The sequence below is a fragment of the Clupea harengus genome, chromosome 5 (genome assembly GCF_900700415.2).
Source record: "Clupea harengus chromosome 5, Ch_v2.0.2, whole genome shotgun sequence".
Taxonomy (NCBI): Eukaryota; Metazoa; Chordata; class Actinopteri; order Clupeiformes; family Clupeidae; genus Clupea; species Clupea harengus.
In genome coordinates, this window is record NC_045156.1 from 21,618,893 (window position 1) to 21,633,116 (window position 14,224).

The 14,224-nt window shown below is 40.0% G+C and overlaps 1 protein-coding gene across 4 annotated transcripts in view; it reads right to left on the reverse strand.

The window, feature by feature from the left end:
• Positions 1-14,224, reverse strand: part of scn8ab (sodium channel, voltage gated, type VIII, alpha subunit b) — a 49,842-nt gene that overhangs the window by 33,098 nt on the left and 2,520 nt on the right. For all 4 annotated transcript variants that reach the window (XM_031568075.2, XM_012824838.3, XM_031568077.2 and 1 more), the window contains exons 2-6: positions 7,873-8,201; positions 6,566-6,684; positions 4,001-4,090; positions 3,609-3,737; positions 287-378 (exon numbers count right to left, since the gene is read on the reverse strand). In XM_031568075.2, coding sequence (XP_031423935.1) covers positions 287-378; positions 3,609-3,737; positions 4,001-4,090; positions 6,566-6,684; positions 7,873-8,154 — 712 coding nt within the window. In that variant the 5' untranslated portion in view covers positions 8,155-8,201. The remainder of the gene's footprint in view (positions 1-286; positions 379-3,608; positions 3,738-4,000; positions 4,091-6,565; positions 6,685-7,872; positions 8,202-14,224) is intronic.

The following is a 14,224-nucleotide window of genomic DNA, read 5'->3' on the forward strand; positions in this document are numbered from 1 at the left end:
AAGGCTGTCCTGTGTGAGGAGTGATAGGACCTTTCCAGCCTACATTACACTGGAAAGGTAGTGACAAAAACATGCATTTTTTTTATCTGTTTTGAAAACTTGGTGTTTTACATTGATGCATAAAGGGAGTAGACTGCAAAGCCTATCAAAAATGTGTCATCACCATTTTTGAGTGCAGTAACACAAACGCAAATTAAAGCACTGTTTCCATGGCATCCCGTTTCGAATAGAAGCCTTAGGAAGCACACATGAAGCCAGTCAGCCTTCGAGTTTAAGCAGGTCTCACCTGGAATCACAGAAATAGTTTTCAGAGCTCGCAGAACCCTGAATGTTCTCAGCGCGGACACATTCCCCAGGTCCACAAACTCTGTTACATATCTGAAACAAGGGAGGATCACACACACAGAACAATCACGACACAACACACACAAAAACACACACACACATTCTATACACACACACACACACACACACACACACACACACACACACACACACACACACACACACACACACACACACACACACACACACACACACACACACTACACATACATACATACATACACAAACCAACTCATGTACAGCACCGCAATAGAGCACAACACCACAAGGCAGGAATAACACACAACTGCAAAGCCAGAGGTGAGAAACCAAGAGGAGGAGAAGAGAAGGGAGGAGGTGAGAGGAACAAGAAGGGGCATCCCTGACTCTCTTGGGAGTAACAGAAATAGTTCTCTGCCATAGAGCTGCCAGTGCCCTGCGTGTTTTGAGAAAATATGCCTAGTTTAACAAACCGAGTGATGCACTGGCAGGAATGATCCACAGCGATGGTTACAGTTGGAGAGGAAGAAAGATACTTGTACAGAAAACAGAGAAATACAGTCGGTGGACCCACAGATGACATAGGGGTCTCTCCTCATGACGTGCGTCTGTGTGTTTAGCCATGGGGGAAGACTTATATAACAATTTTTTGGGGGTATTACGTTTTTGATCAGTTGGGGAGCACATGAAAAATGTAAATTGGCTAAATATTTGTAATAAATTATTATATATTTATGTTATTTTTCATGTTGTTGGCACAATTAACCCTAAGGTGATAAAACAAATGAACATAATGCAGTTCAATTAAACCTAAATCAAGTTTAAGCCGGTCAATTCTGCTAGCGCTGGTCACTGTCAGCAAAATATCTTGATTACCAAGTCAATATTTAACATGGAATGAGTCAAGTCTACCAGTGATGACCAAATGATTGTAGGTACATTCCACGCAACAGGACGATTTACTTCTATTTAAAATGTGTGAAACAAGTGTGTCACAAGCAATTCAAATCAAATGACAAGCAGTGGCATGATGTTCCCCGGTTACCACACCACAGAGAGCGCAAAGTAACAAATGATCCTTGCTGTGCTTGTGTTTTAATTGCTAACGCTAACTTGTTACAGAGCATGTTACAGCCCTTACAGTCTTGCATTAGTATGATTATTCACAAACAAAAAATAAATGTTTACAAAATCTGTACAAATGTACATTTCGAATTGCTTCAAATACTTTTTAAACAAAGCTGTGTACTTCTGTGTTTGCTATTTTTTGTGTGAAATTAATACAAGTAATATCTATTAGTTTTGAATGATCTAAAATGTATGCTGACTAATTGAAATCATCTCAAAAAATATTTCAGAATCTTTTCTAAGGTTCTAAACATTGCTGAATTCCCACTAATGCAAAACATGGCAGACTGCTGTGGTCTACTGCTACTGGCTGAGGCAGCAGAGAGCAAGAGCACAGTCTAAATCTGGACGAGCACTGAAGTACGCTTTCAAGTCTTCCATTTTGTATGTGGCATTATAGACACACCTTAAATGTCCTGTCCTTGTTTGACAGCCTGGTTGGTTTTGAGAGATCTGAGAATTGGGGAGGGGGTGGGGGATTGATTATGTCAGTTAAAAAAACAGAAAATTCTAAATCAATAAATAATAGTTTAAGCAAAAGGCACTAGCAATAAAGTCCTCCTCCTAAAGGCAAAATGGCAAAACCTCTCTAGAAAATTATATATATATATATATATATATATATATATATATATGCCACTCTCCTATTCTCTACGGACAGAAACCCTATTCGTGTGTATTTTCAAGCAAATTTGTGCATGAATTCAGCAGGGGTGAGTTACCACATGCTAACACGTTCGGAATACATCAAGGAAGTCTGTGGGCAAAAGAGCACTTCCTTCTGCAGTTTTCCATATTTTGGATGTGTATCTATTTGGGTATCTCTTTCTCTCTTTCCTCTTTCTCTCTTTCCTCTTTCTCTCTCTCCTCTTTCACTCTCTCCTCTTTCACTCTCTTCTTTTTAATTCTGTCCTCCATTCTTGCTTTTCCTTAAATAGTGTTGGGAGGTTGTAGGGTCTGAAGAAGAGGGCGGTGAGTGGAAGGGATGGATTGATGGCCGTTTGAGAATGGAGTCTAAGTATTGATTGGTGGGGGAGTGGAGAGATGAATTAGACTCAGCCTACGCCCTATATGCCTTTATTTTTTAATGATAATTACATTTTAATTTAAGACAATAACACACCCATTACACTCAAAATATTATTTGTCATGGGAGGAAGTCATGTTAAAAACTGAAAAGATGTTAGGCATGCATAACACATTCCACACTTGTAGTGATACTCTGATAAAAGGCTGATGATGTAAGTTCAACTCAGGACTGGAGTAACTGGACCCTCGCTCTTGACTCAGCACATCTCCATAGTGCATTAAGCGATGCACACAGGCACAAAAGCTTCACTCAGAGTCCACTTGCAGCTGATTGGGGTCTATAGGGTTGATTTTCAAATGTATAGGTGTGTAATCTCAAGATACATACACACAAATGATGTCTATGATATCCTACGTGTTGTGAGCTATATAAAAGAAGTAGTATGATCGGTTCTTATGTATCACTACCTAAAGTTTTAAGTGGACAGTATAAATACTGCATTATGTAAATATTTATGTGATTTGTGTGTATGTTTGAGTTGGTGAGTGTGTATGTGTGTCGATTTGTGAGGTTTGTTTACATTTCATGTAAATGTACATACAACATACTTCAATAGCTACAGTCTTATCTTGCAACATCAAATTTACAGTTTTAAAACTGTGAGAATCACTTTTTCTACCATCTGACAAAGTGGTCATTCTGCAGCATATTGTTGGGTTAGATCCTGTTGAAATTTCACCCTTTTGGTGGTTACAACCATTATACAAACCTCCCACATTAAGTGGTATGATCAAGTAATTTGTTAATTGAATTATATTCCTGTTCCCTAAAACATTATAAGCAAATATGACATAACCATATAACTCCAAATATTCTCTAAATCAGTCTTAACAATAATTCCACCACACAAAATGTGCTAAAATTGTCATTTGTTTGTTTAGTTCACAATTCCTGATATATCTGTGGCAAACTCTTTTGGTTGCAAGAAACAGAATACAAACATTACAAAATTACAGAATTGTCCCTCTAAATTGATCATCAGTGACTTTGTCAAATAAAGGGACAGACATGTTCCATACAGATATGTGTGGAACCATCGATGTGTGTACGTGTGTGTGAAACTCACGCCATGGATATGACCATGAAGTCCAGCCAGTTCCAGGCGTCTCGGAGGAAGGTCCAACCATCTATGCAGAAGCCTCTGGACACAATCTTAGTCAGAGACTCAAAGGTGTAGATTCCAGTGAAAACATACCTGTGCAAGCAGAAGCATGTTATTCATCTGCAGAACTAACTCAAACACACACAACATATACAACATACACATACATATGTTTTCAAAATTAAGAATTTGGACAAATTATCAGTTTCTCTACTCAGATATACATGCACATATGTTTGTATGCAGAATGAAGAATTTAGCTTTCAAAACAGGGAGAGGAAGGAGACTACATAAACCTACATTTATATACAAAATGAATCACTTAGTTTTCAAAATGGAAGAAGAGAACTACTTACTCCATTGTTTTGGACCACTCAGGTGGATTGCTAAATGTCATGAATACGCAGTTTGTCAAAATAGTACACATAATGATCATGCTGAATAATGTAGGGAGGGAGTTAAGGAAAGACAGAGTAGCCTCAGCACACACACACACTCAACACACAATCTAGATCACAAGGCCTGGTGGCTTCAGGCTGGAATTCTCTGTGTAAATCTATTTCATGTTTCAGTTTCCTAATTTACCTACTCGTATGGCTTCATTCAATGGCCGGGGTGAATTATCTATTATAATTATAATTATAATTATTATTCAATTATGACTTGCTGAAAGATTTGTGTATTACATGGCTCAGTTTTAAATAGTTCAAGTAGGCTAAGTTTTAATCAACGTTCTGGGCTCTGCAATGACAGCTGATGATTTGTGAGGAAGTGCTGTGTAGGTTCGAATCTGAGGTGACATGTTCGTGGCACATGACAGTAGAGCTAAGTATCAGTATAGCTAAATTAAATATACAGTATATATATATATATATATCATATATATATAGCTATAGGTCAGTGTAGCTAAGTGTAATCTATCTATATATATGTATCTAGGTATTGTTCAGTATAGCTAAATCACTGAAACCAATCTGAGCACCACAGCAAACTACAAACACAGAAAATGTATCAAGTCAGACTGGAAATCCTCACATAAGTACCAGGAGTAATTAATGCACAGCTACTGGATGTGTCTTCCTCTCTTAAATGGCTGTGGTCTGGTTTATGACACCTGGAAGCATGAGCAGCTGATAGGGACAAGCTCTTTGTTTCCTGGGTGTCCTTCAGGTATGGTCTTCTGAGGTAAGTTCTATTGTTTTTGTTCAAACCTTTCAAATAATCCACTTCTAAATGGGCATCGCCTCACTTACTACCTCCTACTTATCTCACATGACACAAATTTTACGTCCAACTCACATTTGGTCTGTTAAAGTGATATAAAACACACAGCTTTTACAATATACAGCTCTTGGTTGCAGTGAAATGTCTGTTACTTCATCTGTCACATCACACACAAACATAACACAATTCATACATACACATATGTTCCATGTCCAAACAACCTCACACACTCTTCATGCAGTTTGAACAACTTGAAAGGTCTCCTGCAACAGAAATGGAAAATGCTAGTTGTGCTATATTTTACATAAAGCGTATGTGTCCATTTGGATGTACACATATGTAGTTTGGAGTCACTTGCTCAGTCAAGCCAGATTTTTTACACTGATTCACAAATACAGCTGTTTCTCCTCTGTAATTCTGTCAGCTTGTGATCAAGCCTTGCCAGTCACACCTGATTGGTTGGTGTGTCGCCATGGCCACTGCCAGGTGGAACAAAGTCACCTGATCTGTCTCTCAGGCAAATTCCCATATGTGAGTAAGGCTTTTGGACACAGCCTGAGTCTGCGGTTTTCAAGCACCTGTCCCAGTTTTTCTGGTATGCCGCCTCATTTGCTACAAGAAGGTTGCATAAGGCAAAATGCTAAGGGAGCTTTTTGGAGTGGACAAGTGTACGTTTCAAAAACATGTAGAATTTGTAAGTTCAATTTGGCCTTTTCTGGCTTGCCAATTCACAGCTTATTCTCTCTTATTTTCCTGACTAGTCTCTGGTTTTAAGATTTATACATTCTTAGAATGTTCCTACAACCTGCATTACAGAATCATGAATAATTATTTGTTGTGCCCATGCCTCATTCTTTCACAAAGACCTTATAACTTAGGATCATGTCTGACCATAATAGCAATTAGTGATTCATCATTGCAATTTCTATGATAAAAATGATTCTGGTTAGAACAGCAAACGGTTCAGAAAACGTATTCTAACGTCATGGGCCAAAGAAAAAGCTCAAATCTAGATGATCTTTAAAACATTTAGCACGTACAATCCACATCACGTTTATGTATATACAGTATATATGTAAATATATTGTGTAGAAATATTACAGAAGTAACATATAGATAATAGATGGTGATCTTTGTGCCTTTACTGCATCTTATTTTTTTCTCACAGCCTTATGGAGGGTTGCCTGCTGATGATCAGGGAGATGCTATCCTGCCAGGGTGTGTCTGAGAGACAAACACACACACACACACACACTCACAGCATGTGCCAAAGCCAGACCAGGGCTATTTCACAGCGAACTGCTCAATGAGAGCTGGTGTTAGCTGGAATATACTGATCAGGAAATAATCCTCCTTTTTAGTCAGACTTTAGAGTTCTGTGCACAACTCGTTTGTCATTTGTTGTTGTTCCTCTTTTAAAATCCACCCTTGCGTTCAAGGCCAAAGCCTAAGGTTCCATTAGGTGGTGCGGCTCTATGGTAACATCTCACATTTGGAAACAACTGTATTTAGCATCAGTCGTACGATGTCACTACTTCAGCACCATATGGTCTGTTTTCATAGACCATTCAGCAGCTGTGATGCTTTGTCAGGACCATCTTGTGTACACATGGCAGTTACAGGAGAGCATAATCATCCATATCCTGTTGCAGGAAGTCTTGAACAGATATTTGCAAATTTGTATTTTGAAAGGATATGAGTGTATCAAAATTTTAATTGCTATGCGTCTTATAATACTGAATGGAGTAAAGATATACAACGAGGGTGCGGCACTGAATCTGAAGAGGGTTTTCCCTTTGTTTAGCACTACAAATGTCTGTGGAGAGAGAAAAAGACAGAGACAGAGAGAGCGGTTAACATTGCAAGCAGTTATCAGTCTCATGCTGTCAAAGTTACTGACAACAGTGACATTAATAAAGATAATAAATTCCATATCATGAACATATGTTAAACATATCATAAGTGGTCCTCCATGTTAACTAAAGAAACGGAGATGCACTCAGCCGCACATCACTCCCAGGCCCCGTGAGAAGAGGACACATTCTTTGACAGCAGTTCTTCCACAGAGACACTCAGCACATTTATAGGAGCCTAAGGGAGTCCTAATGCATCCGTGGGACTCAGCAGTCAGCAGTCAGCACAGTATCACAGTAGCCTGGGCTGCCACCATCAAGCACAGGCACAGATGAGCACCAGTACTGTTGTAACCTGAGCCACCGGTGCCAAAGGTGAACGGGGCCAAAAACATTACAGGCCCTCACGACAGGCTGGGATTCTGCAGCAGGGATGACAGAGCTGACTCTAACAGGACCTCTTACTAACACTTAATTTAACACAGCAGTTAGCACCAACATGGGTGCTACAAATTCAACTTAAACTCGAGCACAGTAATGCTCAGATTATTATAAATGCCATGAGTTGTATGTATTCTAAATTGAGACTAAGGTCAAAATTGGTCTGTGGATAAGGTCATTTTTTTTAACCAGCAGTTCAGTTAGATTTGATAACATTTTAGATTGCTGTATTATAACATTGACATTTCAGATAAAAGAAGACATTCACACTGCATTGAGCAAAGCCGTGGCCCTGAAATACTGTCACAGCTCTCTTGAGGCAGTACAAGTAACCATTTTGTGAAAGATCCTTACCATCAGCAGCATTTACACCTAGAAAGCAACTTAAAAGAGCCTTATCTCTCTGAGCATGTGTGATTAAAGGACATCATAGGCCCTGGATGTCCTGATGCTGAGGGCAATTATTTTGAAAGCCGTAGATTATTGTGTCTATGTGACTTGACTTGATTTGACCTGTATGTGTGAGAGAGAGAGAGAGTGTGTGTGTGTGTGTGTGTATATGTGTGTGTATGCATGTGTGTGTGAATGTCAGACACCGTGGGTGACAAAAATCAATATTCACGACCAGCCTCTGCCATCCATCCATGCACCTGCAACCATCACACCATCATCGCCCCTTTCCCCTCTGACCTTCGACCCCACCTACTCACTTTGGTGGTCAGGTAGTAGGGGTCAAAGTCTTCCAGCGGCGTGGCCACAAGGCCTTTGGGGATGTCCCCGTAGATGAAGGGCAGGCTCTTCCCTGCCTCCAGATCACGGTTGGGCTTGGGGGCGTTCTCCTCCGAGTCATCGCGGTGACTGCTGTCGGAGCGGGGCTTGACAGGCTTTTTCTTTTTCTCATCCTCGACGCGCTTCTCAATGTTAATGAGAGTCTCTTTTGTGAACGGTTTGAAACTGTCGGGTCCTGGAGGTGCAAGCAGGGGGGCGGCCATCTTCTCATTATGCAGTGCGGAGCACTCTATTTATAATCCATGAAGATCTATGCAACACATAGACAGAGACAGAGAGAGAAAGAGAGAGAGGGAGAGGTCAAAGTTACAATATTAGAGAGAGATCATGGAGAATTAGTTAGAGCAACTGGAAATCATATCCCCTCCCCACCATCCCCTCCATTCACTGAGTGAAATCTCAGAGAATGGAGGTCAAACCTTGCTTCCAAACCAATGTCAACATGAGTGATAAAGGTCAGGCTTCCTTCAGAGTGTTCCATTAAATGTAAATTAAATTCTGGCCATGTTTTGTAATACTGTATTTAGTGAAATATTCTGGAAATATTTCATGCACTGAGGGAAACATCAGGTGATCAACCTTGGCTCTGTAAAGGTGTAGTGTGATTACCCTCACAAAGACAAAGAGGACTAGAACCCATCTTCCATTCCTTCATAATCATCACTACTATAACTATCATCACTATAACAACCACAATAGATCACCGATAGATAAAGAGAGGTCAGCATTTGTAACATAAGGTGTTATGTAAATTGCTGATCAATAAAGCATAGGCCAGATGCTGTAAGCTGCTTTAAATATTGCATCATCTATGGTTTTTATGATACACAAGTAATTGGCAGTAATGTATTTAAAAAAAAGCAAAAATGGTAAAATAAAAAGCAAATAAATCGTACCAGTCAAATGGTATAGCTAAAACAGTATATCATAGCAAAGAAATGAGAAGTTAAAGACTTCACGGCATCACAATAATGTCCATGGTTATGTTGCAGTTGGTTAAGAATTAACATGTGTCCAATCCATCTTTTCCCATGTCAACACATTCTGTTCTGCATATTTGGCACATCTGCAAGTATTTGGTTGCTTGATGTAGTCTTCCAAACAGTTTTTAAATGTACACAAAACTAAACATTATTCTCAGTCCTACTTGTTTTAAAATGTACACAAAACTAAGCATTATTCCCAGTCCTACTTGTTTCTGTCTGAGTACCCAATCATTTGTAATGCAAATAAGTGACTGAATGAAATAGCTTCACGGAGAAGTAGCCGCGCTGCATAACTAGATGTCTCTCATTTAAAACTAGATGAAAACCAGAATCTAGGTAGCGATGTCTGTTTCTTGAGAAGAAGCTGATGGGTATGAGTGAGAAGGCTGAGAGAGATACACTGCAGAGCCCAGCTTCATAAGTCGACCACAACCCACAGCAGCTTCAGCCATCGCCCAGCTTCATAAATTAATCAATATCATTTTCAGACCAATATATGCTCCACTGTTTATACATATGATACACCATTTTGCTCCAAACGCCACACCCGGGACATAACCAACTCCCCGTCTTCAGCTGTCCCCAAACAGTCTCATCTTTATATTTATTTATAGTGATCGTGGATGTTCACTGAATGAATATCCATTTCATTTTCACACCAGAACATATTGCACGGTTTTGACATGTTTGTCAAATCTGATTTGTTTGTCTCAGACAAGGTTGTGGACCCTTATCTCCAATAGCACAATAGCATAATCCCACATTTAGTAACTGAATTATACTAGACTACTGTAGTACACTGCCCTGTACTGTGCTGTGTGTGCTGAGACCTACCAGGGCTACTCAGCCCCCACCTCTTCACCCTACTATCCAAACACAATATGTTTGCTAATAAGAATCAAATATCAAAAAAATCACACCATTTAATATCTTGTCAAAAGAATGGGTTTTTAGGGGTAAAACACATACACAGTCCTTACTTACTGTATGTGTTAAACAGGGTTTCCTTTTAAACCCATCCTAGCTTGCTAGGCTAGCAAGCTGGCTGTGTCCATAAGTGTGTACTCATGCACTAGATTATGTCATAAGAACCCTCGGTGAGGCTGTATGCTTTCACTGCAGTGACGCTGGCTGGCTGGCTGGCTGGCTGGCTGGCTGGCAGGCAAGCAAAGAAACAGGAGAACACTGATTTTCCTACGGCTAGTCAGCAGAAGCTAAATCTAATGTGGGTATGGTCAGATCAATCTGATTATGTCCGCGTCTGCTGAAGCCTCTGCTTTTTCAGGTATTTTGGAAAGGACTGTTTAGTCCACTAATATGAATATTTATGTTTCTGTTTCAAATTGATTAAGGTGAAATTAAGCAAGTTATTCTTGTTTTTTTGTATATGCTAAAGGTAATAAATTATCCAACCTTATATTTATTTGCAAAATTTCAACCAGACAAGATTGAGCCATTGGACCAGAATGGAAATAAGACACTGGTGGTCTTAAACAATGACTATTTATGTTCATGTACTCCACACTATCACTGACAAGACTACTTGACTGACCAAATATAATAGCTGAAATGTAAAACAGGTCATTATTATGCTTATGGAGCTGGAGGAGTTCAATCTTTGCACAGTATGGACAGTATGACATACTGCTCCACACTAAAGCTCACGCTCCTCTCATGTATGGTTCCTGCTCAGTGGAGTAAAAGAAAACTAAAATAAACAACACCAAAGAAACTATCTTTTCTTCTGTTTGACATCATCTGTTATCCAAGCAATAATTCTATGTTTGTTCAGGGACTGTGTTTGGTGGTTGACCTATGGTTCTGTCACATTTGCTGACCATATTTTAACTGAGAATGTTAAAATATAAAATAACGTGTCCCAAGCATTTGCTGCTATTCAGCTGTAACCTAAAAAGGCAAAAAGCAGCACGTTTGTCCTTTGCTGGAGTGGAAGGGGAGGTGTAGCATGGAGAGGCTACAGGTTTCATCATCAGAAAAAATGTCCCTGTCTCTGCTGAAAGCACCGACATTCAGCACATCTCTTCTTCCTTTCCCTCACACACACACCTATGTGTGAACATACACATATACTAACAAAAAACACATACACAGAGAGACAGACAGACAGATACACATGCACAGAAACCAGCCCCCTCTCCGCCATTGGAAACACACACACACACACACACACACACACACACACACACACACACACACACACACACACACACACACACACACACTCACCTCCTTCTGATCTCCTTCCACTTTCCTCTTTTGCCCCCACTCTTAGACTCAACGTAGGAGTGATTTAAGTGGTTCGTTAATTTAGGCCGCAAAAAAAATCATATATTATGTTTCCGGCTTTGACTCACATAGCTACATCCTGAGTCACTATGGCTGACTGCTCTGCTGAGCCCATGAATGGGGGATATGCATGCCGAAGACTGAATGGACACCCACTTGTATTAACCCTTCAGCTGGTGAGTTTGGAATATTCTATTCTATTCTAAAATGATGCATTTGTCAACAATGGCCGATTCTAAAATTCCATGTTGAACATTGACTCTCTATCTAGATATGTCAGTCAAAACATCTTCATGCGCAAAAAAAAAACACACATAAAAACATAAACATAAAAACACACTTAAAATGATTAAAAAGTGCAATTCCAAATCAAAGCATAGCTCTCATGAATCTTTCTGTAAAATTAGATAACGGCACCTACTGTGTCAACGTAAATTAATTTTAAACAACATTTGCATCATTATTTCTGACTTGTTTTCTGAGATGTGAGGTTTTGCCTCGACAGCAACAATACTTCCACTGTCTGTGGTGCCCTGAAAGCTGAAAGCCATGGTCAAATTTGTCAACGCTGCAAAACTGAGCTGAGCTCCCACAACACAGCATCAGAATCCAAGCCGTCAGCTCCAACATCTGAAGGGACAGCGAAGCTTCAGATATATCTGCATTTGGGTCCGTTTGCAGAGTAATATGTGCTTAACAAACCTAAATATTATTTGCCACAACATATTGCCTTAAGAGCATAAGAAGCATAAAAAATAAGCAAAAAAAGAAAACTAACACTAACACATAAAATACAGGCCTAGAAAGACACACCATGGAGCATTTCTATTGTACCGTACAACAGCATCACAAGTTCCTCCTCTCAGTACAGATAAAGGGCAACAACCACAGCCAAGAAGAGCTGGAATAGTCAACATCATTTATGGCATTGTGGCATCTTTCACAATTTCAATTATCAAGGCAGCTTCACAAAGGAGGGCAAAGTAAAAAGTGAATATGAATAAAACAGTTAAAACTAAAAGCGCTAATATTAAAATAGCATAAATAGCAATAGGAGAAATAATAATAAAACGACAGAAGAACTGTAGAGGGAGGTGGTATTAAATATTACTGTTGTTGGAATAGCCAAAAATGTGATGAATATGATGTAACTGAACTAGAATAAATGGAGTGGCCCTGATTTAGCAAATCACCTCCAGAATGGGCATCAAAAGTTTACCAACAATTTATTATTAATAATTGTCAGCTTCAGCCCAGGATTGAACTCATGCTTGGGTAAAGATGGTGTAAACCTGAACTTTTGGAAATGTTACATTTCAGAAGTAAGCACTAATTCTACTACCAATAATACGTAATAGGCTAGAGCATTTTATTTTTGGAGCTTGGAATCTAATCTAGTTGCATATCAGTCAAAAAGAACTATTGAAGGAATGTTCTAAATGTGACTGTTCTGTCTATTCCAGCCTGATGGTGTGGCATAAGCATCTATTAAGCTACGACCTGCATCCTTAAAACCCTCACCGCTGCAGCACACCCCTGATTTTACAGTTTATAGCGACTGTTAAAACCACAAAATGCATTCATCTCTTAAGTTATTTATCACTCCATTCTTTCCTTTCATCTTTTTCCTTTTAGTGCGCTCTTCTCGTCAATATGTATCGATGTATAGATCAATTTGAAAGGTAAAACGGCTGTATTACCAAAGACAATACTCATGATATTCCTCCATGCTTCTTTCTCCATACACTTGAAAATAACAGCTGCTATTCAAACCTCAAGCACGTAAAATATTTATGCTGTCAAGCAGCACTTCATATATACTGATAGAAGGACAGCTGATTCATGACATTTTCCCTTTCTCTCTCTCTTACACACACACACACATAAAATATCAATGTGAGATTCTTGGAGGAGTTTTTTTAGTTGTGACAAAAATAAAAAGAATATGACATAGAGTAAGAGAGTAAAGACCAAATGAGAATTGCGGTAACGAATAGCTTGTTTGGAATAGATATTATAGACATACAAAAATGGTTAACTCTATCTATGAACTTTTGTGGCTAATTAGATATTCAATCGAGTGTGTGAACAGACAAATTCATGGAGGTCAGGCAGATAATTATGCTAGTTCTACATCCGTCGCCCTGGCATGCAGGGCGCATGTTATCACATGACTAAAGCTGAATCATCAGTCGCACTCAAATCACGACACATTCATAGCACAACACAGTGAATCACGACAGGAGTCATTCATAGGTCATACGAGTCGTCTATAGTCATTCATGGCGCTCAGATCCGTGGTCATTTCCAGCAAAGGCTAATGAATGCGGGCCAGTGCGTAGTCTGCTGTATAATCCCACTAATGGCTCTCGATTACAGATTGGCCAGTCAGCTTGAGTGTAGTGCTCCAGTGTTGCATCCCGCGAGAGGAGAATATTCTGATCCCCCTTGTAAATCATCCTACAGTAGCCATGCCTCTCCACACAGCCCACCCTGTCAGAGCCCACAAAAAAAACATCTAAAGCTAATCAAATCAGAAAAAGCTAAGAGCGCATCCACAGCCATGTTAGACCGAACCGCATTAAATCCTATTTTTAAAAGAAATACGAGAACAGAAGTGTGACAGGGCCTTGGGTGCACGGCTCATGCCTACATCTGAACTGACAGAGGAGAAACTACATGACTACCAGACCCTGACCTCCAAGTCTCCTTCCCAGCCGAGCCACAGCAGCGGATGCTGCCTCAAGGTGAGCCGGTGTGGAGGAGAACGAGACAGGCCACTCGTCGGGCCCCTCAGCAGCGGCGCCGCACGGCTCAGAGGAGGAGCGCTGTGCATGGGCAAAAACACGGGGACAAAGCCCCCTCAAAAGCATCACAGCTCAGCCGAGCCGAGCACAGCAACACAGCACCACATCTCAGCACGGCCGAGCACAGCAACACAGCACCACAGCAAGACTTTTTCCACAGGGCATAGCCACAT